The 23768-nt window shown below is 42.7% G+C and overlaps 1 protein-coding gene across 1 annotated transcript in view; it reads right to left on the reverse strand.

Annotated features, from left to right (window-relative positions):
* Positions 1–23768, reverse strand: part of CDH12 (cadherin 12) — a 1546793-nt gene that overhangs the window by 88171 nt on the left and 1434854 nt on the right. The window contains exons 7-8 of the mRNA XM_073678634.1: positions 23446–23565; positions 19825–19992 (exon numbers count right to left, since the gene is read on the reverse strand). Of these exons, the coding sequence (XP_073534735.1) occupies positions 19825–19992; positions 23446–23565 (288 nt within the window). The remainder of the gene's footprint in view (positions 1–19824; positions 19993–23445; positions 23566–23768) is intronic.

Raw genomic sequence — 23768 nt, forward strand, 5'->3', positions numbered from 1 at the left:
TGATGAAAAACATTAATGCCTAATGGACCACATTGACAGTCAAAGCATATGTTGAGTGTTGGTATTTTTCTGGAAAATGAGTATTTTTAATAGAAAAAAAGGTGCTGCTACTTTCTTTCTGGCTTTTTAGACAGAATCTGTGATGGAGACCTCTAACAGTCTCCACCACAGATGAGAATTTAGCCTTATGTACGGCACCAAATATCTACATTAAATCATTTTATTACATTAAAGGGATTTTCAGTTCTTATGTTCTAAAGCAGTGGCCTATCATTAGAATAAACTAGCTCAGTGTAGGGACAGATTCTTTGAAAGTATTCTAAATAGGGATGAGCGAGTATGTCTCATTAACCCTTTCGGTGAGCTTGCTAGGGTGCTGGCTGAGTATTTTGGCTCAGCATTTCTTTTACTGTCGCCGCGGTGGCATGTGTCACGGCTGTTAGACAGATGTAACACATACAGGGATTGCCTGTTTGACAAGCAATCTCCACATGTGTCACATCTGTCTAACAGCCACGACACATGCCGCCGCGATGACAGTAAAAGAAATGCCGAGCATGCCAAAATACTCAGCGAGTACCCAAGCATGCTCACCGAAAGGGTTAATGAGACATACTTGCTCATCACTAATTCTAAAGTATCCAGTTAGCATAAGTAAAAAAATAATAAATAAACACATTGTTAGGCGTCGGGCGTTTGCTGGATTCAAAATGGGTTCAGAACCATCAGGGGATTCTCTGGTCTCCAATTCCAGTCCAGCCGGGGTGGGTGCTGCTCAGCATCGTCATCGGTCCCAATGCCCAGCTGGTGCACGAGATGTACAGTTGTCTCTTGGGTCTTTGTTCCTAGCAACATGAAGCGTAGGTTGCGGAGGAAAACAGGGCTACTACAGCCTAAGTCCAGGATTCACTGCACTGAGTATGCCCGTGACATGGGGGACTGTGATTGGTGGTTTGGGAGTGAGCTGATCCGGTGACCTGGCACCGCCTGATTGGTCGCGGGTGACGTCACCAATAGTGCGACATTGGGCAGGGCTTAATCTTTAAATAGCCCGCCCACATTCATGGCTGCGTGCTCTGATCATTGAGCTGTGATGGTGTTGTTGTGTGGACGCTTGGTCATTTGGGCTCCACGTGTGCTTTAGCTTCTGTCAGGCAGGTTTAGCGGGGGATAGGCAGCCTTAGATGGAGAGAGGCCTTTGTATGGCTCCGACAAAGGGGTCGCCATACACCCCGAGCTGTCTGCAGACGCCGTATTCCCGGCACCGCCTGTAAGCCACGTGGAGAGATACTCCTCAGTCCGGTAGCACACCGGCTGGGAGCATGTATACGCCGGCGTGTATCACACACGCATCCTAGCGCCTGCTGTGTAGTCCCTGTGCTGTAAACAGGGCTACAGATACATTATTTATTGCACATCTCTCGTGCAGTTAACGGAGATAGTGCGAATCCCAATTCCCGTTCCAGTGTGCAGTAACACAGAAGGGATTGTTATTTAAGTTGGTTGTTTTACCTTCTCACCCGGCAGGTGTTCGGCCGCAGTCCTCCAGGCTGCATCGCGGACCCCGGGTTTGGTTGCTTTCCATTATTTAATAAAGTTATTTGCAGCCGCCCCCTTAACACACATGAGTACAGAAATCAACACATATTGGCTTACTGTAAGGGTACGTTCACATGGCTGTATTTTTGGACCAAGTGATGTCCATGAAAAAAACAGACAGCATTCGGACCAGTGTTATCCAATGGGGCAGTGCCGATGAGCATTTTTTTTTGCTCACAGAATCTGCGAGTGAAAAAATTTGCATCATGCACTTGTTCATTAAACCGGATGAGACTCACCCATTCAAATCTATGTTTGTGTTTAAAATATCTGATGTCATACAGAGCCACACTATAGCATTTGATTTTCGTGTATACATTGCAATTCTGTAACACAGCAAATAGAGATGTGTGGACAAGTGGATATTCAGGTACGTCTGGTTCGGCTGAACTTTTTTTTCTAATCAGATAGCTTTTTATTAACATTTTTTAAAACAAATCATGTTACATAAATTAAAATTCAGAACAAAACATTTCCTCCTCAATCCCCTTACCCTACTCCCCCACAACGTCCATTTATTGCTGTGGAGAAGACATAAATAAACATTAGTCAACCTTAGCAATAGATCAAAACAAATACAAGTAAATGCAGGGCCGAACAGCCGGCTGTTCCCACTCTGTCCTCTCTGTGACAGCGTGGGAAACAGCGGCTCCGACTTGACCGGCAATAGCCTTACTGAAGTCACCGCCGATGACAACCTCTGGGTATCATGGTTCCCAAGCTGTCACACAGAGGATGTGCGCTAGTGGCTGTGACCGGCGGTGACAAGGTTAACGCCAGTCCGGTGCCAGCTGATGACTACTACTGTCATCAGCATCTCCTGCTCTTTATGATAGCAGCGAGATTAGGTGACACTGATGAGACTATTTATCAGCCGGCACCTGTGCATAGCGGTAGCTTTACTGCAATCCACAGGCGCAGGAGACAAAGAAGAATATAAGAGTGTATTTTTTTCTTGGATCATTTCATTAATTAATTAATTGGTGAATGAGGGCTAGTGTGAGGAGTTTTTATTGAAATAAAAAAAAAATATTTCTGTGTGTGCTTATTCATTTTTACTACTGGGTTAGTAATAGGGGTGTCTAATTGATACTTCTCCATTACTAACCCCAAAAACAAATACCCCGATTGCCACTGCACGAGGGAAATCAGGAAGAGATGAGGCTAAGCGCAAAATTGGCGCATCAAATATAATGCGCCACCCCTGGAGCAGCTACAGGCTGATATTTGTAAGTTGGGAATGGCCCAATAACCACGGGCATTCCCAGCCTATTAATATAAGCCTGGAGCTGGACTTTTTCCCTTAGTTGGTTATCAAAAATAGGGGGTGCCCCATGCCTAGTTTTTCATTTATGTATCCATTTATTTATTACTAATAAATAAATTAATTAATTAATAATAATAATAAATAAATGAAGCAAGTGCCATAGGGCCTGCCCTATTTTTAATAACCAGCCAAGGGAAAGCAGACAGCTTTGAGCTGGTCTTATTTTTCTGGGGCCAATACCCATGGAGCTTCCCAGCCTATTACTATCAGCCCCCATCTGTCTTCTTTGCTGGTCATTAAAAATGGGGGGATCCTAAAAAATGAAGTAGGGTCCCCCATATTTTTAATAACCAGCTAAAGCAAAGCAGACAGCTGGGGCTAATATTAATAGACTGGGAAGGGCCATGTATTTTGGCTCCTTACCAGCCAAATAAAAACAGCCCTCTGCCGCCCCAGAAATGGCACATCCATTAGATGCGCCAATTCTGGCGCTTAGCCTCGGCTCTTCCGATTGCCTTGGTGCGGTGGCAATTGGGGTAATGGGATTGTAGGGTCGATGTCAGCTGTGTAATGTCCACTGACATCAAGCATACAGGTTATTAAAGAAGAGGCATCTATCAGACACTCTCATTACTAACCAAGTAAGTAAAAAGAGAAGAAAACACAAAAAAAATCTTTATTTGAAAAAAGCACATTGAAAAAAAATCATTATTTGAAAAAGCTCACCAACAATTTTCCACTTTCCACTATTTATTAAAAAAAATTAATAATAATCCACAGGGTCCACTGTAATCCAAATGGAGGTCCCACGACGATCCCAGTCTTCTTCATCCAGTCTATGGAGCTCAGTTCAGAGAAAGCAGCTTCATAGTCTGGAGCAGCAGCTATTGCCAGGTCTTGCACTGCGCTCTGTGAGGCCCGGCTGCTGTGAACTGAGGTGATGTCAGTAAGTTTACCTCAGTTCACCGCGGGCTGTTCTAACGAGGGCAGCACAAGTTCCAGACTAATGAGCAGTCTGGCACTTGCATTGCACTCATGAGAGCCGGCCTCTGTGAACTGAGGTGGCGACAATAAGGTTATCTCTGTTCACAGGGGCCAGTTCTCATGAGGGAATGACTATAAGTCTGGCACTGCTTTGCCTTAGCTGATCATTAAAAATAGGGGGGACCCAACGTCATTTGTTTAGGGTCCCTCTATTTTTAATAAATAGCAAAGGCAAAGATGGCAGCTGGGTCAGACATTAATAGGCTGGGAAGGACCATGGATATTGTCCTTTTCCCAGCCTAACAAAACCAGCCCTCAGCCATCCCAGAAATGCCTTTTAACAAGCTTTGTTTGGGTTGCTGAACCCAAACAGTAACACGGACTTTCGTGAGAAGTCCGTGTTCGGAGTCCATGCACTGACCCTAGTATGAATCCCAAACTTTACCATTGAGGTTCCCCTATCACTATAAACTGCAAATGGTCTATTTTTAACAGCTGCTGCTTTAAAAAAATGGATTGCATGAATACTGCACATGGATGACAAGTGAGAAAAAAATCATCATACTTTTCTACATGAAACTATTTTTTGCCTAAAATGTGTGTACCATGCAAGGCAGTGTATACTATACACATCTTCAACTGTTTAGATTCTAGTTTTACATTATTCTCTAAATGAAGAGCATAGCTCAAGTATGGTATTCTTATCAAGCGGTTATATGGAGCTGGCTCAGAAGATGAGTCAGCTCCATTCTCAGCATCTCCGTCATCATCATCTCCCTCTAACAGTCATGATTGGAGTTGAGCTTCTCCCACTGCTGTTAACCTGATAAATGACACTGTCAATTTCAGACAGCAGCATTTCAAGCAAGTGACCTGGTGGTGCACAATTAATTACATGCACTCATCACCCCCACAGCTGATTCCTGGGTGCAGAAGAGTTGCAGCTGGGTGTCTGATGCCATGATGATGCACATATGAAGTGGTGTGACTTTTTCAGAAAATGCCCATACAAGCTAAATTATTTTATTACGATGCTACAAACATTTTTTTCCCAATTAAATAAAAAAAAAAAAATTGCAAGTTTGATATCGCCATAGTCATAATGACCTGGAAAATCATACTGCCAGGCTCTTTTTTTCAACACAATAAACACGATAAAAATAAAATCCCAAAACAACTGCTGAATTGTAGGGTTTTTTTTTTCAATTTCACCACTACAGAATGTTTTTTTTTGTACATCACATGGTAAAATGGAGGGTGTTAGGCGTTTGCTGTATTCAAAATGGGTTCAGAACCATCAGTGGGTTCTGTGGTCTCCCATTCTTGTCCAGCCAGGGTTGATGCTGCTCATCATTGTCATCAGTCCCAACACCTAGCTGGTGCACAAGATGTACAGGTTGTCTCTTGGGTCTTTGTTCCTAGCAACATGAAGGAAAGGTTGCGGAGGGAGACAGGGCTGCTAAAGCCTAAGTCCAGGATTCTTTGTACTGAGCATGCCCGTGACATGGCGGACTGTGATTGGTGGTTTGTGAGTCAGCTGATCCGGTGACCTGGCACCGCCTGATTGGTCGCGGGTGACGTCACCAATGGTGCGACGGTGGGCAGGGCTTAATCTTTACAAAGCCCGCCCACAAACATGGCGGTACGCTCTGATCATTGAGATGTGATGGTGTTGTGTGGACGCTTGGTCTCTTGGGCTCCACGTGTGCTTTAGTTTCTGGCAGGCGGGTTTAGTGGAAATAGGCAGCCTTAGATGAAATAGGCAGGTAGCTTCTTCTCACAGTCTGGCTCCGACAAAGGGGTCACCTTACACCCCGAGCAGTCTGCAGACACCCTATTCCCAGTACCACCTGTAAGCCACGTGGAGAGATACTCCTTAGTCCGGTAGCACGCCGGCTGGGAGAACGTATTTGCCGGGGTGAGTCACACATGCATCCTAGCGCCAACTGTGTAGTCCCTGTGCGGTAACAAGACTACACATACATTATTTATCGCACATCTCTCGTGCAGTTAACGGAGATAGTGTGAATCCCTATTCCCATTCCGGTGTTCAGTAACACGGAGGGGATTGTTATTTAAGTTGGTTGTTTTGCCTTCTCACCTGGAAGGTGTTCGGCCGCAGTCCACAAGGCTGCATCGCGGACCCCGGGTTCGGTTGCTTTCCATTATTTAATAAAGTTGTTTGCAACCGTCCCCTTAACAGATGGTGTCATGCAAAAGTACTACTCGGTTTTCAAGAACACATAACTTCATATGGCTATGTGGGAAGAAAAAAAAATATGTATGGCTCTTAAAAGAAGGCAAGGAAAATAAATCTTTATCACAAACATGAAAAATTGCCCTGTCATTAGGAGGTTAATGAACCCTGGTAACCATTATAGCCCTTATACAAAAAATTCCTTCAGTAAAGCAACATTACAAATGCTTTATTTTGCTAATAGACAGAGCATGCATGCATGTTTTTTATCTAAAGTACATACAATACGGTAAAACATGAACAATAAGTAGGAATAACCTTCTGATGACATAATACACACAGTAGATGTATTCCTATCTTCTTCACTACCTTGACAAATTGCACAAAATTGAGATTGAGGTGCAGGTCCTGAACACATACTCCAACATCATTTGCATCTAACAATGGGATATTTCCCAACACTATCATTTTGAAAATCTTCATAAATCACATTGTAAATAAACTATGATCTGATTCTCGCAGCTACAATTGTTTTCTCTGGGTCAATTTCTATTTATTCTTTTACAGGAATCAGTATAAAGAATATGACCACTATGCATAAGTCCAACGAATTTCTTTGTGCCCAAAATTCCATCTTTCAAACGTTATATAGAAAGGTTGGACAATATCTCTGCGGACTATGCTCAGACCCCCACTGATCATTAGAACAAGGGGCTGCCGCGTTCCTTCAAGGCATGTTGTTTCTGACTTCCTTTCTAGACTTCATTAAATGGAGATTTTCTGATGTCTTGTAGCCAATTTATTAGAAACCCATAATAACCCAATGATTCACATATATTCAGGTATTGTATCTATCTATTACTACATGGAAACAGTGCAGCCATTATTCCTTCATTCTCAGAAGGACATTGTACATTGGACAGGTACTGTCATTTAATCCAATGTCAATAAACTATTAAAAACATGTAGTAATGTCTGAGATGGGATGAATAATAACACTGAAAGACAGAACATTACATTTCTCAAATAATTGATGGTTTTATCCTCCATGCCTGCATGATATACGCTATGTATCAAAACATAAATCATATTGAAAAGAGTTCTCTAGCTCTTCTACTTTCCCCCTTAGTTATACTGTATACATACTATATACTGCTTTCTATCATGGTTTATCGACTTGCTTTGTATATTCTTCATGCAAACAGTGTCAGCCTTTGATATATTCAAGGCAGGCAACCTACAAAGTATGTGTTAACCTTGAGCGTCTTACATGCTCATACATCATACAGTGTGACCTTGGTTATACATGCATTGCTGACATTTCATTTCTAAGTGGTATTCTAAGGAAAATGGGGTCTGTAATTAGTCAAGCAAAACACTGAATTAGAGGGAAATTAAATATATTTGAATGATGATTATGAGTATTTTTGCTAACAGTATATTTTTTAGCTTAGCAAATTGATATAATCTCTAGGAAAATTATTACTTTCTTCGCAATGAAACAAACAAAATAGCCTTAGGGATTTTGACCACTCAAGAAGAACAGGGTCCATCCAAAGTCCAAGAGAATGAATGTCCCACATCCTAGCTTTCATTGTTTAAAAGAGCACTGTGGGTTAACAACTTCATGACCATGCGGTTTTCCCTTTTTGTGCTCTTGTTTTTACCTCCCCTTACTCCAAGAGCCATATATTTTATATTTTTCTGTCCCCATAGACGTATGAGGGCTTAGTTTTAGCGGGCCGAGTTGTCCTTTTGAATAACACCATTCATTTTATCATGTGATGCACAGGATAAAAGGAAAAAAATTCTAAGTGCGTTGAATATGAAAAAAAAGTGCAATTCTGCTATTTTTTGGTTTCTTTTTTATTTACCATGTTCACTACATGGTAAAATTGTCCTGGCAATGATTCTCCATGTCAGTATGAGTACGAAGATACCAAACATGTATCATTTTTTGTTTTAGTTAAGTGGTGGAAAAAAATTACAAATTTGTTAGAAAATATTTTTTGCTTATGTTGCCATTTTCTGAGACCTGTAACTTTTTCATTTTTCGGGATAGATGACTGTCTGAGGGCTTATTCTTTGCGCCGTAAGATGACATTTTTACTGATACAATTTTGAGGTAGATACAATGTTTTGGTTGCCTCTTATTGCATTTCATTGCAATGTTGTGGCAGACAAAAAAAAAGCGTAATTTTGGAATTTTGATTATTTTTCCTCATTACCAATCACATTAATTTATTTTATATTTTCATAGATCGGACTTTTAAGAATGCAGTGATAAAAAAATATGTGTTTTTTTAAATTGCTGTCTTTTTAATGCGGCAAAATGGGGGTGATTTGAACTTTTGTGCTTTTTTTATTTTTTACTATTTTTAAAAACTTTTTTCCTCACTTTTTACTGTACTGAATAGTCTTCTTAGGGGACTTAAATCTGCGATCGACCGATTGCTTTTGCTACACATAGCAGTGCATGAGCACTACTATGTCTAGCAAAAATCATGATCTCCTATGAATGCCGGCTACAGGCCAGCGTTCACAGGAGGATTGTAATTACAGTCACGGGGGTCATCAGTAGACCACTACCTGTTATGACAACCCATCGGCACCCTGCATTCACGTGACAGGGGCACTGATAGGCGATATGAATAACGATCTTCCTGATAGCACATGTTAAGTTCTGCTGTCAATGATTTAATGTTTTTTTGGTGACAGGCTCCCTTTAAATATGCATCCACAGAGCTGTAAACAGTCATTGGATAGTGATACTGCTACTGACAATCCATGCCATGTTGCAATTTCTTTTTTATCTACATTGCTATATGATAAAAACCAAAGTACTGATGCCTCGATTCATCATTGCGATTTATCTGTATTTCTGGAGTCATTTTCTTCTTTTTGGAGGATTAAGAATTTGTGCCTTATTCAGTATACATTTTTGTCACTTTTTAAGTTCTCTTTTTTTAAGTGTTTATTTTTCCTTAACAACTCTGCTTAGCCAGATGTTTCAGAGAGATTCATGAACTGTAACTTTTACCAACTGTTGCATTCTGTGGCGCATCTCACTCTAGTTCATTCCTAGAGTAAAGTTTCTGGAGAAGCTTTGAATTTGGTGCTTTTTTACGACTTTACTAACTTAACCTGATGCTCAAAAGTTGCAAAACCAGGTTAAAGACCAAAGGAAAAGCACTACTGGATTTATTACCAATTTAATGAACTGCGTGTGCCATTTCTGCATGCTGAAAGCCAAAGGTGGATTTACAAAATACTAACAAAATAATAAAAAATTTAAATTTAGATTATTAGGAGCAAAACAGTAACAATGCAGTGATATTGCAAAAATCTGCATAACTAACCATATTCTAAATAAGAGAAGAAATGCGCATACACAACTTTTAAAATAGTATATATTTTATTAATATCATAACAATAAAAACACTACAAATAGTAATAAAAACAGGTGGGCAGGTAGATGGTGGCAATAAGCCAAAAAGGGTGGCACCAGAGAACAGCCAAAAAATCTATTATGAAATATACTGCATGCAATACAATAAATTTGAAGGGTAAAGTTTAGCAAGATTTCATAAAATGCTTAGCATAGAAGTGAAAATCATAAATCAATAAATAATTTGCCTTTTAATGACATGCTAACATATGAAACTGCTTAATCAACATGACATCTAGTCAAACTACACATGCATATGTGACTAATAGGAAAGTAGAAAATTGTTATAAAATTGCTTATAGCTGGGTGCTGAGTCACTGACTCATGGACACAGACTAACAAAGTAACAAGACAGTGTATGCACATAAAAGTGATCGAGTGACCTAGTACCTGGCCGAAGCAGAGGTGCCACTTCCCCTATGTGTGTTTCGGCTGGCGTGCCTTCGTTTGGGTGAAGTGCCTTATTGTGACTCCCCCAGAAGAAGGCACGCCAGCCGAAACGCGTGTAGGGGGAAGTGGCACCTCTGCTTCAACCAGGTACTAGGTTACTCGATCACTTTTGTGTGCATACACTATCTAGCTACCTTTTTATAATGCAGCTGGTTATGTCTTTTAAGAAAGCAATAGATATGTTTGGTCAACGAAATAAGCAATAAGTTGAGGTCCGCGGCTCCATCAAGCAGTGTGGCACTAGAACAATAAGATACATAGCTAAAGTTAGCAAGTTTAATTACGAGTGTAGACAAATAGTCCATACTTTATATAGGATTGGACTACACATGGATAGATATGAATATATATAAATATATATGTGTGAATGGTTAACCTTGACCACACTGTTAGCACTGAGAGTTTATTAATAATTGCTTAGTCCCTCATTATATGGGAAATATTGGCAGTGAAACAACATCGAACTAGGAGGAGATGTCCTCTAGTGGACGTGCTCATTTTCAATGAATATAGGTGATACTTTGAAAAAGATAATATATTTCTTCTCACTGGAGACAAATCAATAAATTAGAATGCTTTACATCAAGACTATATAAAGACCAACACATTCATTGTAATTTTAAAATTACACAATTATTCTATTATTGTTATTGGTAAGTAAAAGTTATATATTAATAGAGAATCTGGAGTTAGGAATCATTTGCCTTATGGAAATTAGTTAATAAAATGAATTGCGGAATTTATTTTTTTTCCAGGATCTATTGATTAAAGTGTACTTTATTCATCTGACAACCCCTTTAAATTAAGGTGTGTAGTTATAGATCCCATAGACTAAACATGTTATTATAAAATTGGTAGTAAAAATAATGACCAAGGAACGGGAAAGTTCCAATTAATTCTGTTCGAAGCGGAAAAAAGACAATGACTTGGAATAATCATATCCATTTATCAAAGATGGAGTTAGACTGATTCTAAGTATATGAATTGTTATTTAAATCTGGACTTAAAAAATGAGATCATACTTGAGAGAATCATATAATCTGTACTGATTTTCTTCACTGTCAGACATTATTAATTACATATTTTTCTCCTACAGACTGAATAAAAATGTCCTACATTTTGCACTTTTTTGAACGTAAAGGTGGTCATCCAATCAAATAACTGAGCTTGCATGTGTATCTTATGGTAAGAGGACAGAAAATTTGGTCAGTCACTCAGGTGATTGTGTATCTCCACGACAATATAAGGATAGAGCATGTGAATTCTAAGTATAGGGGGATGTCCCTATATACAACAGAGGATCAGGTGGTCCAGCGAAAATTGAGAAATTCCATTGATTTTCTTATAATATGTATTGGGGCTTTTTGTCGATTATGGTGTGAAGTTTGTATTATAAACAAGCTATTATCCATGAAATCAGGACATTTATAAGAGTGCATCATATTTGTAACATCTCTGTCAGAATCTGATTATGTTAATCATTTTTACAGACCATTAATAATCAAAAGCACAGTTAAGCGTCTCCACCTGAAAAAACTCATTTATGAAACCTAGGGCAGACATGCTATAGAGGTATCGTCCTTGGTAGCCAATAAGAATCCATCTTTAATTTATCAACTGCTCTTGTAAAATAAAAGCAGTGATCTGATTGGCTATTTTGGGTAATAACTGTAATGCACACGCCCGGGCTGAGCGGCGTGTGCGTGTGATTCCACTGGACCGTGCCGGAGAGTGAATGCCTGGAGGGGCGTAACTAGGTATTCACCCGATCCGACCAGGGTCGCACGACGGCATACGACGCCAGTGCACCAAGGAGGAACCGAGCAGAGGGACCAGGTGCTACTCCAGGACAGACCCCGGACACGGCTGTTGACCCACACAGGGGAATACAGGAACAGACTGGTTAGGCTGGCGCACAGACTGGTGGGTATAGGCAGGCACGACTGGTATGCAGGCAGGCGGGTATGCAGGCAGGGGGGTACAGGCAAGCACAGCTAGAGTGCAGACAGGGAGGCACTAGCAGGTAGGAACACAGGCGGGATAGGACCCAGTACACACTGGGACTCAGGAACAATACAGGCAGAGGGGTACAAGCGAGCACAGCTAGAGTACAGAAAGGAAGGCACTAGCAGGTAGGGACACTGGCGGGATAGGACCCAGTACACACTGGGACTCAGGAACAGAACCACAGATGTGGCGGACAAACACAGCAGAGTGAGGCCGCCCAGAGAGGTGAGCGAGAACAGGGCAGGACAAGGCCGCCTGGAGCGGTGAGCAAGAGTAGAGCAGGACAAGGCCGCCAGGAGTGGTGAGCAAAGGGTCAGAGCTGAGCGAGACTGCCGGAGCAGTGAGCAAGAGTAAAGCAGGACGAGACCGCCTGGAGCGGTGAGCAAGAGTGGAGCAAGACTGCCGGAGCAGTGAGCAAAAGGATAAGAGCGGAGCGAGACTGCCGGAGCAGTGAGCAAAAGGGTCAGAGCGGAGCAAGGCTGCCGGAGCAGCGAGCAAAAGGGTCAGAGCAGGCCAGAACCGCCGGAGCGGTGAGCAAAGGAGTCAGAGCAGGCTAGAACCGCCGGAGCGGTGAGCAAAGGAGTCAGAGCAGGCTAGAACCGCCGGAGCGGTGAGCAAAGGAGTCAGAGCAGGCTAGAACCGCCGGAGCGGTGAGCAAAGGAGTCAGAGCAGGCTAGAACCGCCGGAGCGGTGAGCAAAGGAGTCAGAGCAGGCTAGAACCGCCGGAGCGGTAAGCAAGGCAGAGAAGGGGGGACTGGGCTCTGTTCACACGGAACAGACAGGAAGAGAAAGGCAGAGCCAGATACCCACAGGGTACTTGCAGTGAAGTAACGAGTGGACCACAAACTCACAAATGGGAGTACAGAGACAACAAGCAGGAGTTAGGTACAAGTTCAGACTCTGCAGAAAAAGGAAAGGAACGGACATAGAGGCAAAACAGGTAAAGGATAAGAGAGTTCAGACTGGAACTGAGTGTACGGAGGAGACCGACACTGCAGCGGGATACAGGAGCGGGTCTGGGAATACGGCCCCCAGAGAGGCAGGACGAACAGGCAAGGAGCGTGTTCAGACAGGACAGACAAGATACAGGAACAGGTCTAGGTAATCGGCCCCTAGAAGGCGGGAGGAACAGGCTAGGAGCGTGTTCAGACAGGACAGACAAGATACAGGAACAGGTCTAGGTAATCGGCCCCTAGAAGGCGGGAGGAACAGGCTAGGAGCGTGTTCAGACAGGACAGACAAGATACAGGAGCAGGACCTGGCACCTTCAGCGTGCAAGCACACACTGAAAGAAACACTATGCTCAGGCAGGGATAGATGGGAGCAGCTGAGCTATATACCAGGTGACAGACAGCAATAGGCTGAGGACGCACAAGGGGTGTGACCCACAGCAGGTACAAAAAGCAGGAAGTGATCGGGCGCCGCCCTTAAGCAGCAGAAACAGACACAAACAGACAGCATGGAGGGAAGCCAGAGAGACATTCTGGACAGGAGATCAAGTGCGCGCTCTTGCACAGTGGGAGATGGACCACTATGCAAGGACGCCGCCAGGTATGTTACAGTACCCCCCCCTTACGCCCCCTCTTCTTCAGGCCTTCCAGAATCTTCCGCAGGGAATTCGAGGGCCAATTCTTCACTTCGAAGAGATCACTTCCACTGTCCACCGGAAAAACTGGTCTCCTCTGGGTAGCTAGGATGCTACCTCCTATCCAGCCATCCTCAGCAACAGACGAAACGGGTGGAGTACCAGGAACAGCACACAAGGAAGTCTCTCTCCACATATTTTCAGTTGGCACCCCAGAGGGTACAGGACACAACTGGAAGTCCTCCACTGGGTTGGAGGGGGACAGAGACTTGGGGGTAATCTCTGCTTCGAGGTACATCTTGTCAAACTCACAGGAAGAAATAGACGGGTTATCAGGTACATAATGAGGAAAAGTCACTGTCTCTTTGTTATCTGGTGGTACCCCGGAGGATTCAGGAAACAACTGGAGGTCCTCCGCCGGGTCAGAAGAGTGCAGAGGCTCAGAGAAAACATCTGCTTCAGAGTACACTAGGTCGGACTCACTGGACAAAGCAGGCGAGGTATCAGGTACCGAGTATAGGAAAGTCTCTGTCCATTCACCACCAGGTGGCACCCCGAAGGGTTCTGGAGACAACTGGCGGTCCTCCGCCTGGTCAGAGGGGTGTAGAGACTCACGGGTAACCTCTGCTTCAGAGTACACTAGGTCGGACTCACTTGACGAAGCAAGCGAGGTATCAGATCCAGGATATAGGAAAGTCTGTCCATTCACCACCAGGTGGCACCCCGAAGGGTTCTGGAGACAACTGGAGGTCCTCCGCCTGGTCAGAGGGGTGTAGAGACTCATGGGTAACCTCTGCTTCAGAGTACACTAGGTTGGACTCAGTGGACGAAGCGAGCGAGATATCAGGTACAGAGTATAGGAGAGTCTCTGTCCTTTCACCACCAGGTGGCAGCCCGAAGGGTTCTGGAGACAACTGGCGGTCCTCTGCCTGGTCAGAGGGGTGTAGAGACTCACGGGTAACCTCTGCTTCAGAGTACACTAGGATGGACTCAGTGGACGAAGCGAGCGAGGTATCAGGTACAGAGTATAGGAGAGTCTCTGTCCTTTTGCTTCCAGGTAGCACCCCGAAGGGTTCTGGAGACAACTAGAGGTCCCCCGCCTGGTCGGAGGGGTGTAGAGACTCGGGAGTAACCTCTGCTTCGGAGTACCCATTGTCAGGCTCACAGGACGAAGCGGACAAAGTATCGAGTACCGGGTGTAGAGAAGTCTCTCTCCATTTGTCATCGAGTGGTATCCCGGAGGATTCAGGAGGCAACAGGGGGTCCTCCGCCAGGTAGTAGAGGTGCACAGACTCTGAGGTAACCACAGCTTTGGAGCATCCTTGGACATGCACACCGGTTAAAGTGGGTGAAGCATCTGATGCCGGGTGCAGGAAGTTCCCCTGTGTGGAGTCTGGATGGGCAGAAGTCTCTTCGGGCAGGAGAACTGGTGCATTACCCACGCACATTACCCGTTGGGGCTTCTCCGGGATACAGGGAGATGAAGCTTCAGTAGGGACTTCAAGGTTGGGGTCAGGAGGTCTCAGGGAGGACAGACCCTGGCGTGACGGCTTGCCTCTACGCCTAGCACGTCTGGACTGCCTCTTGAGGTTGGGAGAAGTATTCCGGAAAGCGTAGTCACCCTGAGAGGATTCTGGGTGGGCAGTAGTCTCATTAGGCTGGAGGACTATTGCGCTACCCACACACATTACCCATTGGGGCTGCTCCGGGATATTGGGAAGTGAAGCTTCAGCAGGAGCCTCCGGGTTAGGATCATCGAAGACCATTAGAAAGGCCACCAGGAAGGCCATTAGGTCCAGGAGGATCGGATCCTGTGTTTCATATAGGGGGTTGATCCATTCCAAGGCATCACCCGCCAGGTAAGACATAATGAATGCCACCTTAACCCGATCGGTGGGAAAACATAGAGGGTAGAACTTGAAGTGTAGCAAGCATTGCTCCACAAATGCACGACTTTGTCTTGGATCCCCATAATAACGTAGCGGATCCGCAGGAACGAGAGCAGATAGATCCATCTGGACGGGTGCGTAATTCGCCTGAAACTCAGCTAAAGGGAAAAAAAAAATTATTTATTTATTTTAATGCATGTATTCGCTGGAAAACTTCTCAGAGAGCGAAGGCCGTGGGGCTCAACGGGAACCATGGCCTGAGCATGCTGTAATGCACACGCCCGGACTGAGCGGCGTGTGCGTGTGATTCCACTGGACCGTGCCGGAGAGTGAATGCCTGGAGGGGCGTAACTAGGTATTCACCCGATCCGACCAGGGTCGCACGACGGCATACGACGCCAGTGCACCAAGGAGGAACCGAGCAGAGGGACCAGGTGCTACTCCAGGACAGACCCCGGACACGGCTGTTGACCCACACAGGGGAATACAGGAACAGACTGGTTAGGCTGGCGCACAGACTGGTGGGTATAGGCAGGCACGACTGGTATGCAGGCAGGCGGGTATGCAGGCAGGGGGGTACAGGCAAGCACAGCTAGAGTGCAGACAGGGAGGCACTAGCAGGTAGGAACACAGGCGGGATAGGACCCAGTACACACTGGGACTCAGGAACAATACAGGCAGAGGGGTACAGGCGAGCACAGCTAGAGTACAGAAAGGAAGGCACTAGCAGGTAGGGACACTGGCGGGATAGGACCCAGTACACACTGGGACTCAGGAACAGAACCACAGATGTGGCGGACAAACACAGCAGAGTGAGGCCGCCCAGAGAGGTGAGCGAGAACAGGGCAGGACAAGGCCGCCTGGAGCGGTGAGCAAGAGTAGAGCAGGACAAGGCCGCCAGGAGCGGTGAGCAAAGGGTCAGAGCTGAGCGAGACTGCCGGAGCAGTGAGCAAGAGTAAAGCAGGACGAGACCGCCTGGAGCGGTGAGCAAGAGTGGAGCAAGACTGCCGGAGCAGTGAGCAAAAGGATAAGAGCGGAGCGAGACTGCCGGAGCAGTGAGCAAAAGGGTCAGAGCGGAGCAAGGCTGCCGGAGCAGCGAGCAAAAGGGTCAGAGCAGGCCAGAACCGCCGGAGCGATAAGCAAAGGAGTCAGAGCAGGCTAGAACCGCCGGAGCGGTGAGCAAAGGAGTCAGAGCAGGCTAGAACCGCCGGAGCGGTGAGCAAAGGAGTCAGAGCAGGCTAGAACCGCCGGAGCGGTGAGCAAAGGAGTCAGAGCAGGCTAGAACCGCCGGAGCGGTGAGCAAAGGAGTCAGAGCAGGCTAGAACCACCGGAGCGGTGAGCAAAGGAGTCAGAGCAGGCTAGAACCGCCGGAGCGGTGAGCAAAGGAGTCAGAGCAGGCTAGAACCGCCGGAGCGGTGAGCAAAGGAGTCAGAGCAGGCTAGAACCGCCGGAGCGGTGAGCAAAGGAGTCAGAGCAGGCTAGAACCGCCGGAGCGGTGAGCAAAGGAGTCAGAGCAGGCTAGAACCGCCGGAGCGGTAAGCAAGGCAGAGAAGGGGGGACTGGGCTCTGTTCACACGGAACAGACAGGAAGAGAAAGGCAGAGCCAGATACCCACAGGGTACTTGCAGTGAAGTAACGAGTGGACCACAAACTCACAAATGGGAGTACAGAGACAACAAGCAGGAGTTAGGTACAAGTTCAGACTCTGCAGAAAAAGGAAAGGAACGGACATAGAGGCAAAACAGGTAAAGGATAAGAGAGTTCAGACTGGAACTGAGTGTACGGAGGAGACCGACACTGCAGCGGGATACAGGAGCGGGTCTGGGAATACGGCCCCCAGAGAGGCAGGACGAACAGGCAAGGAGCGTGTTCAGACAGGACAGACAAGATACAGGAACAGGTCTAGGTAATCGGCCCCTAGAAGGCGGGAGGAACAGGCTAGGAGCGTGTTCAGACAGGACAGACAAGATACAGGAACAGGTCTAGGTAATCGGCCCCTAGAAGGCGGGAGGAACAGGCTAGGAGCGTGTTCAGACAGGACAGACAAGATACAGGAGCAGGACCTGGCACCTTCAGCGTGCAAGCACACACTGAAAGAAACACTATGCTCAGGCAGGGATAGATGGGAGCAGCTGAGCTATATACCAGGTGACAGACAGCAATAGGCTGAGGACGCACAAGGGGTGTGACCCACAGCAGGTACAAAAAGCAGGTATGTTACAATAACCCAAGTTATATTCTGGAATAGGTTCTATTACCAAAGCCCATTTTATATCTGATTTCACTTTTAAGTTTAATTGCAATAGATGAATGATTAGCTGAAATTGACTTATGCTCACTTATCTAAAATTCTTGTTGCTTGATTGGTCAATGCATCCAATTAGGAACAATACAAAAGATTGCACATGATCTATGTAAAATGAAAGTCAAGGATTCCACTAATCTTGTGGCTAAATAAGTTATTCATTTATAAAGTAATATTGTTATATATAATATTTAATGCTAAGAGGGATAATTTTGACTGAATAGAAGCACAGATACTGTCTCGGGAAAATGTGGGTCTGCAGGTCTTTGAAATTCATGAAACGAAAAAGATGAATGTAGTTGAAAGAAAAATGCCTCCGGTTACTAATCATTTTGAAGGAAAGTAGATCATCAAGAATTAAAAGAAGCTCCACATCTATGTCATCAGTTCCTATAAAGGCCACGTTTTATCTCACTTTTCTTTGTGTAAAAGGTCATTGTAAAAGTGTTTATGTCACGCTCATCGCACCAGTGATGCTTTGGACATTTACATATCGAGAATCAGTAATAGACTAACATTTTATGTACTCTGCTTATCCGGATAGAATAGCTGCCACTATAACATAAAATTTCAAATACTATTTTGAATCAATACTTGAAGAAAATTAGAAATGGCTCCAAGACATTGAAAAGGGGCAAACTCTTGCATTACATTTTTCTTGTAATTGATGTGCATATTTTGTAGCTTAGTTTTTGACTTAGAAAATGATGAAAAATCAAGTCAAAGTTCTGGTATGTGAAAATGGCCATTAAATAGGTCATCCTAAGATTGCATTACTTTGTTTGATCTTACAAAAAACTAGACAATTATTTAAAGTGCTTGTTCCACCCCTTCTTAATACCGCATCACAAAATAAAAAAAACATACTTACCACTCGGACTAGCACCATTCTCCCTATTTCCAAGCTGTGTCTCCTGTCAGTTATGTGAGAAACAATATCACGTGATCACTGCATGGCCGTTGGTCAGCTGCAGTCTTCATTATTACAAGACACAGAGGGCAAATTAGGGATACATTGCTGATCCAAAAGGAGGTATACAGGTTTTTTATTATTTTGTGCTATACAGCTGTGCTGATTGGACCACTACATAGAATTTTATCACATGGTCTGTACAAGAAAAATAATCAGTCCACCATCCTTGTAAAAGAGGATCTGGGCAATGGAAGCAAGCTACTGAGTGTGACCATTGGCAATGGGCATATGTAAAAACAAAAAACACCAGAAGACACCTTAACACATATAATGGGAAAGAAGTAATAATTAGTTTTTATGTAATTAGAGGTAAGCAAATCTCCAAAAATTTGTGTAGATTAGCTCTACCCAGTCAAGAGAGTGATTTTTGTCTAAATAAAATCATTGCTCCAACTGATTTGAAAAGGCATTTATTATACTCTGTCGTCTCTCCAGACCCCAAAGCATAATGAAAGAAGATGAAGAAAGAAGTTGAAAATAAATAAAAGTACATTACAGTCACCTGTTCAAGATCCTCACTTGAATCTTTACTCTGTTTTCACAGACACATTCGCCAACACAACTCCTTGGTCCCCAACAAAGGTACCAGCACTCAAAAAGCTGAAGATTCACATAGAAGAACGTGGGAGCTTTGAGGACATCAAGACAGCAGAAGAAGCCAGGTTTCAATCTAGAAAGCTAAGTATAATGTTTTTTGCTTTTTTGTTTTAATCCCTTCCTAGTCCTCAAAAGAATCCAGAAAAATGCTGTTTGTCTAGCAGACATCTTGCTGGATTCTTGTAAATAGAGTTCCAAAAAAATGTGGCTTCACTAGAATCTGATATTTTTGAGAAATTCATATCAACTTTGATTTTTTATGAATCACTTCTCTCATCCCTATATGTAATAATATATGTATACATTAAACTTGTATATAAATAGCTATGGACAGAGCAACAGGTTTTGAGGTAGCAATCTTTGACTGAGGGAGCCCGGTAGCATATTGGATTATACCAGATTATACCAGAAGTTGCTGTTCCTGATTTTCGTTTGTAATGGTTGTCAACAGCTAAATACTTTTGGACATTTTTCAAAATAATTCAAAAACCAGAAGATAAATTTGCTTGGACTATGCACTTACTTTTGGGAAATCTGGGTGGGTTGTCATTGACATCAGTTAGTGTTATATTAACAGTGGTAGTGCCCGCCAAGCCACCAAGCTGTCCTCCCATGTCCTTGGCTTGAATAAGTACTTGATATTGTTCCTTGACTTCTCGGTCCATGTTTGGTAAAGCTGTTCTAATGACACCTTCAAATAAAGAAGAAAATATAAGTTACATATTTAATTTAGATACCCTAATAAGCCATATGGATAGGGTTGTTTTTATGAGTCACCCATTTAAATTCTGCTTTAGTATGGCCTGTTTTAAACTTCATGCAAATGACTTGAATGTTATTATGATAGTTTACTAAAAACATCTATTAAAACCGTTTATTAAAAACTTTTTAACATTTTCATTGACTACCACTCCCAGGTTATATTTCTTATGCCCATTTTTTAAAAGCATATAAAATATATAATTTTTTTAGTGCGTTGAAAGCAGCATAAAATAGAAAATAGTCAATTTTTTGGCATAAAAATAGTGTGAAATTTAATCAAGCTATAATTGAGGCACAAAATCAATTCTAAATTGCTCCCTATATATTCATAATAATATTGAGAATAGAGGTATACAAGAAGCTGTTATTTTAAGGGGAACCTCTCATATCCCCCCATGTTAGGAACCAGCAGAAATAGGGTTAATCCGCTGGTTAATAGCATTCTTATGTTTTCCGACCACCTTACTGAAAGTGTGTCTACTGGGAATGGTCAGCTTTCAGTCACAAATGTTTGCCAGAGTTGATCCAGTCACTGCTCTGTACACAGTGAGTGGCGGCTGTGGAAACCCCATGCTTATAACACAATGATCGGTGCTGTGAGCCGTGACTGTAGCCTCTCCAGGCTATATCTGTAGGTTCATAACATTTGGGGACATGACAGCTTCCCTTTAAGTGCTAAAATATCACATATTGGTGAATGGGAAGTTAGGAATTGGATGGGAAACTGCTGAAGTCTTGTGAGAATTTTTAAATACTTTTTGTGTCTGTCATATCCAGGCATGGAAGGCATATGGATTTACATATGTTATTATTTCTGATGAGTGTTTTAATTTTATAATAATTGAATCAGTTTGGTGCACTTGCCCATAACATTTGCAGGAGGTACAGCAGGGTTTATGTAATTGTAGACATGGAGAGAATATCCCTTGCTATGCCATTTCGATAATTTAGCAGTAGTATTATGCCACAACAATTATCTGACGGTCTCATTATTTGATATACTGTTGTGTAAAGTGGCAGCCAAAATGGCATATGCCATTCTTATGTTAAATATCTGTGAGTCCTTAGGTATAGTGTTGGCTGTAGATTGGAACTCAGCGCTATTGGGAAAGTCTAAAACTAGAATAAAACCAATAAAAAGATACCCTGCACTATGTTTATAAATAATAGTCACACATGTAAGAAATATAGGCTACTTAGTTGATGCGATTTTGATAAAAAAGTGTAAAATCCATCCCAATGCGACGATATGTACCCAAAAGGATGGTCCCTAACTCTTGTAACTCATAACATAGTGCAGTGAGGTACTAGAGTTAGGGACCATCCGTACACCTTATATCGGTGGGATGGCTTTTACGCTCATTTGATCATAATAGTGTCAACCAAGTACCCTATTTTATATGTATCGCTAATATACTTATCATTTTTACTCTAGATTTGTCCACTTATGGTTATATATATATATGTATATATATATATATGTATATATTTATATATATATATATATATATATATATATATATGGTTATAGTGTAAATGTGCATCTACTCATTGCACTTCTACTAACAGGTATTCTGGGCCATGATATCAATTTTGCTATATTCGGAAAGTTTGCCCTAGGTGCCAGGCTCTGAAGAGGACCGCATTTAATTGATGCACAGTTGGTGAGAGGGGTGAAACCCTTACAGACCTGTAAAAAAAAGTCCTATTCCTGCGTTTTGAAATAAAATGTGTAGGGATGGTGTCATGGTGTCTGTTTGTAGGAGTCGTAATGCCATGCCGGATGATGCATTGCCACAGAGTTAAAAATAAATAGTAAATCAATTATGTGTAACTCAAAATTGTAACATTGATAGATATAATTAATTCTGCCATCCTTCATATAGACCTGTCGGCAAAAAAATTAAAAACTCAGCTTTCAGAAAGCTTTTTTCCTACACATTTATTAGAACACCAAAATATAACTAATTAAAAATATCACTCATTCAAAAAAGTAAGCACACATGAAGATAGATTAACAAAAACAAGGTACTGGATCAGCTGTGCTATAAGTTTTGATCGTTGTTTTGAATTTTAGTTTCTATTATGTAAATGGAGAATAATCAAAATCAATCAATGGCCTAAACATAGTGTAGCACAGAAGTGGGTTTTATATCAATGAATTAATGCATGGACATTACAATGCACAGTATAAAAAAGTCACCTCCTTCCAGGAAAGAAAATAAAAATGAATTGAAGAAGTTATATGTACCAGAAAGTATCCCTGTTTTTTTTAAAAAAGACTTGTTTCACAAATAAGAAGCCCTCATGTAGCTACAAAAACAATCAAAGACTTCACCTCCTTGACAGCAAGGGAAGTAAAAAAAAGGCATGTTCTAAAGGCGAAAGTAGGCTGATTCCATAAGAGGTAAAATATGGTTGAAGAATTTAGTCCCACTAGAGGATTTTAAGAATGTTGCTGTTTAGAATACTGAATATAGAAAAAAAAATATTCTTTTGCAATGTAAACTGCCATTTTATTAACAGTTTATTTGGCATGACAATGGCAAGAGTTGGGGCCTCTTTATGCCTGGCTGCCATCAGCACCCTGCAATCATCCCCTTAGACTTAATTCTATGGGGTGAATTGGCCAAGTTGGTTTTATCTCCCGTACTGGCCGTTACATAGTCTGTTTATCAACATCATGCTTCAGCTGTGATTGCTTGACAATAGCTTCTGTTCCTGTGCGATCTCCAATATATAGTACTATGTCACCTTGATGGACCATTATAGAGAATGGTCTGTCGAAAAGTATCCCGCCTCCAATACCAATCCCATGCTCTTTGAAGTAGGCTTTAGCCTGTTGCTCTCCATCTGGTGACATGTCACCTTATGTGCAGTGTTCCGGATTTATTTTGCCTTACCCCAGTAATGACGATGCCTGCGTGAGATTTCAGGTAGAGGAGTGGAGTGACCTGTCAGTCACTTACAGGAGGCCGGTCACAGGGGAAGAAAGAGTGAAAGAGGCCAGACCACTGTAAGTGCAGGACAAGCCCCCTGCACTTACAGCTCATTTGCACAAATATAAGTTTCTAGAGAGTGGAGAACCTGACTTATAATACAAAGGATAAACAAATAATCAACTTTTTGGATGCTTTACATAGATATCATTAGTTTAGGGTTTAAAAACCAGCTAACATGTTTGACTTAATATAAATATCCATTTACTTAGAAAGGTTTGTCCAATTTTAGATCACAGAAATGTCTGAATATTGGGAAAGTGGTTACTTTTTTTCTGGAAATCCAGTGTGGTTCGAAAGCATACATTTCACACAAAAAAATGAAAAAATAACTTCATCTTCTAGATATAAGAAAATTAAAGCTTGTTATAATACTTTTATACCTGTCTTAGGATCAATAGAAAAATAAGGTTGTCCCTGAAGAATGCTATAAACCACTCTGGCACTGCTTCCATAAGTAGGATCATCTGCGTCACTTGCTTTAACCTGAAGTACATAAGCACCTGGAAGGGGGAAAAAAGATTTATATATGCATTATGTCTTATTTTACATGATTGCATATTACCATAAAATTACAAAAAGTCATTTGAAAGCAAAAAAAAGGAAAGTTAAACCTTATTGACAGCTGGATCTTTTGAAACATATTAGATATTATGTTTTTCTTCCTGCACAGAAACAAGTTAATGCAATTTCAATAAATATACCC

This window comes from Phyllobates terribilis, unplaced genomic scaffold (assembly GCF_046119375.1).
Source record: "Phyllobates terribilis strain yellow unplaced genomic scaffold, ASM4611937v1 Scaffold_4__5_contigs__length_816908805, whole genome shotgun sequence".
NCBI classification, from domain to species: domain Eukaryota; kingdom Metazoa; phylum Chordata; class Amphibia; order Anura; family Dendrobatidae; genus Phyllobates; species Phyllobates terribilis.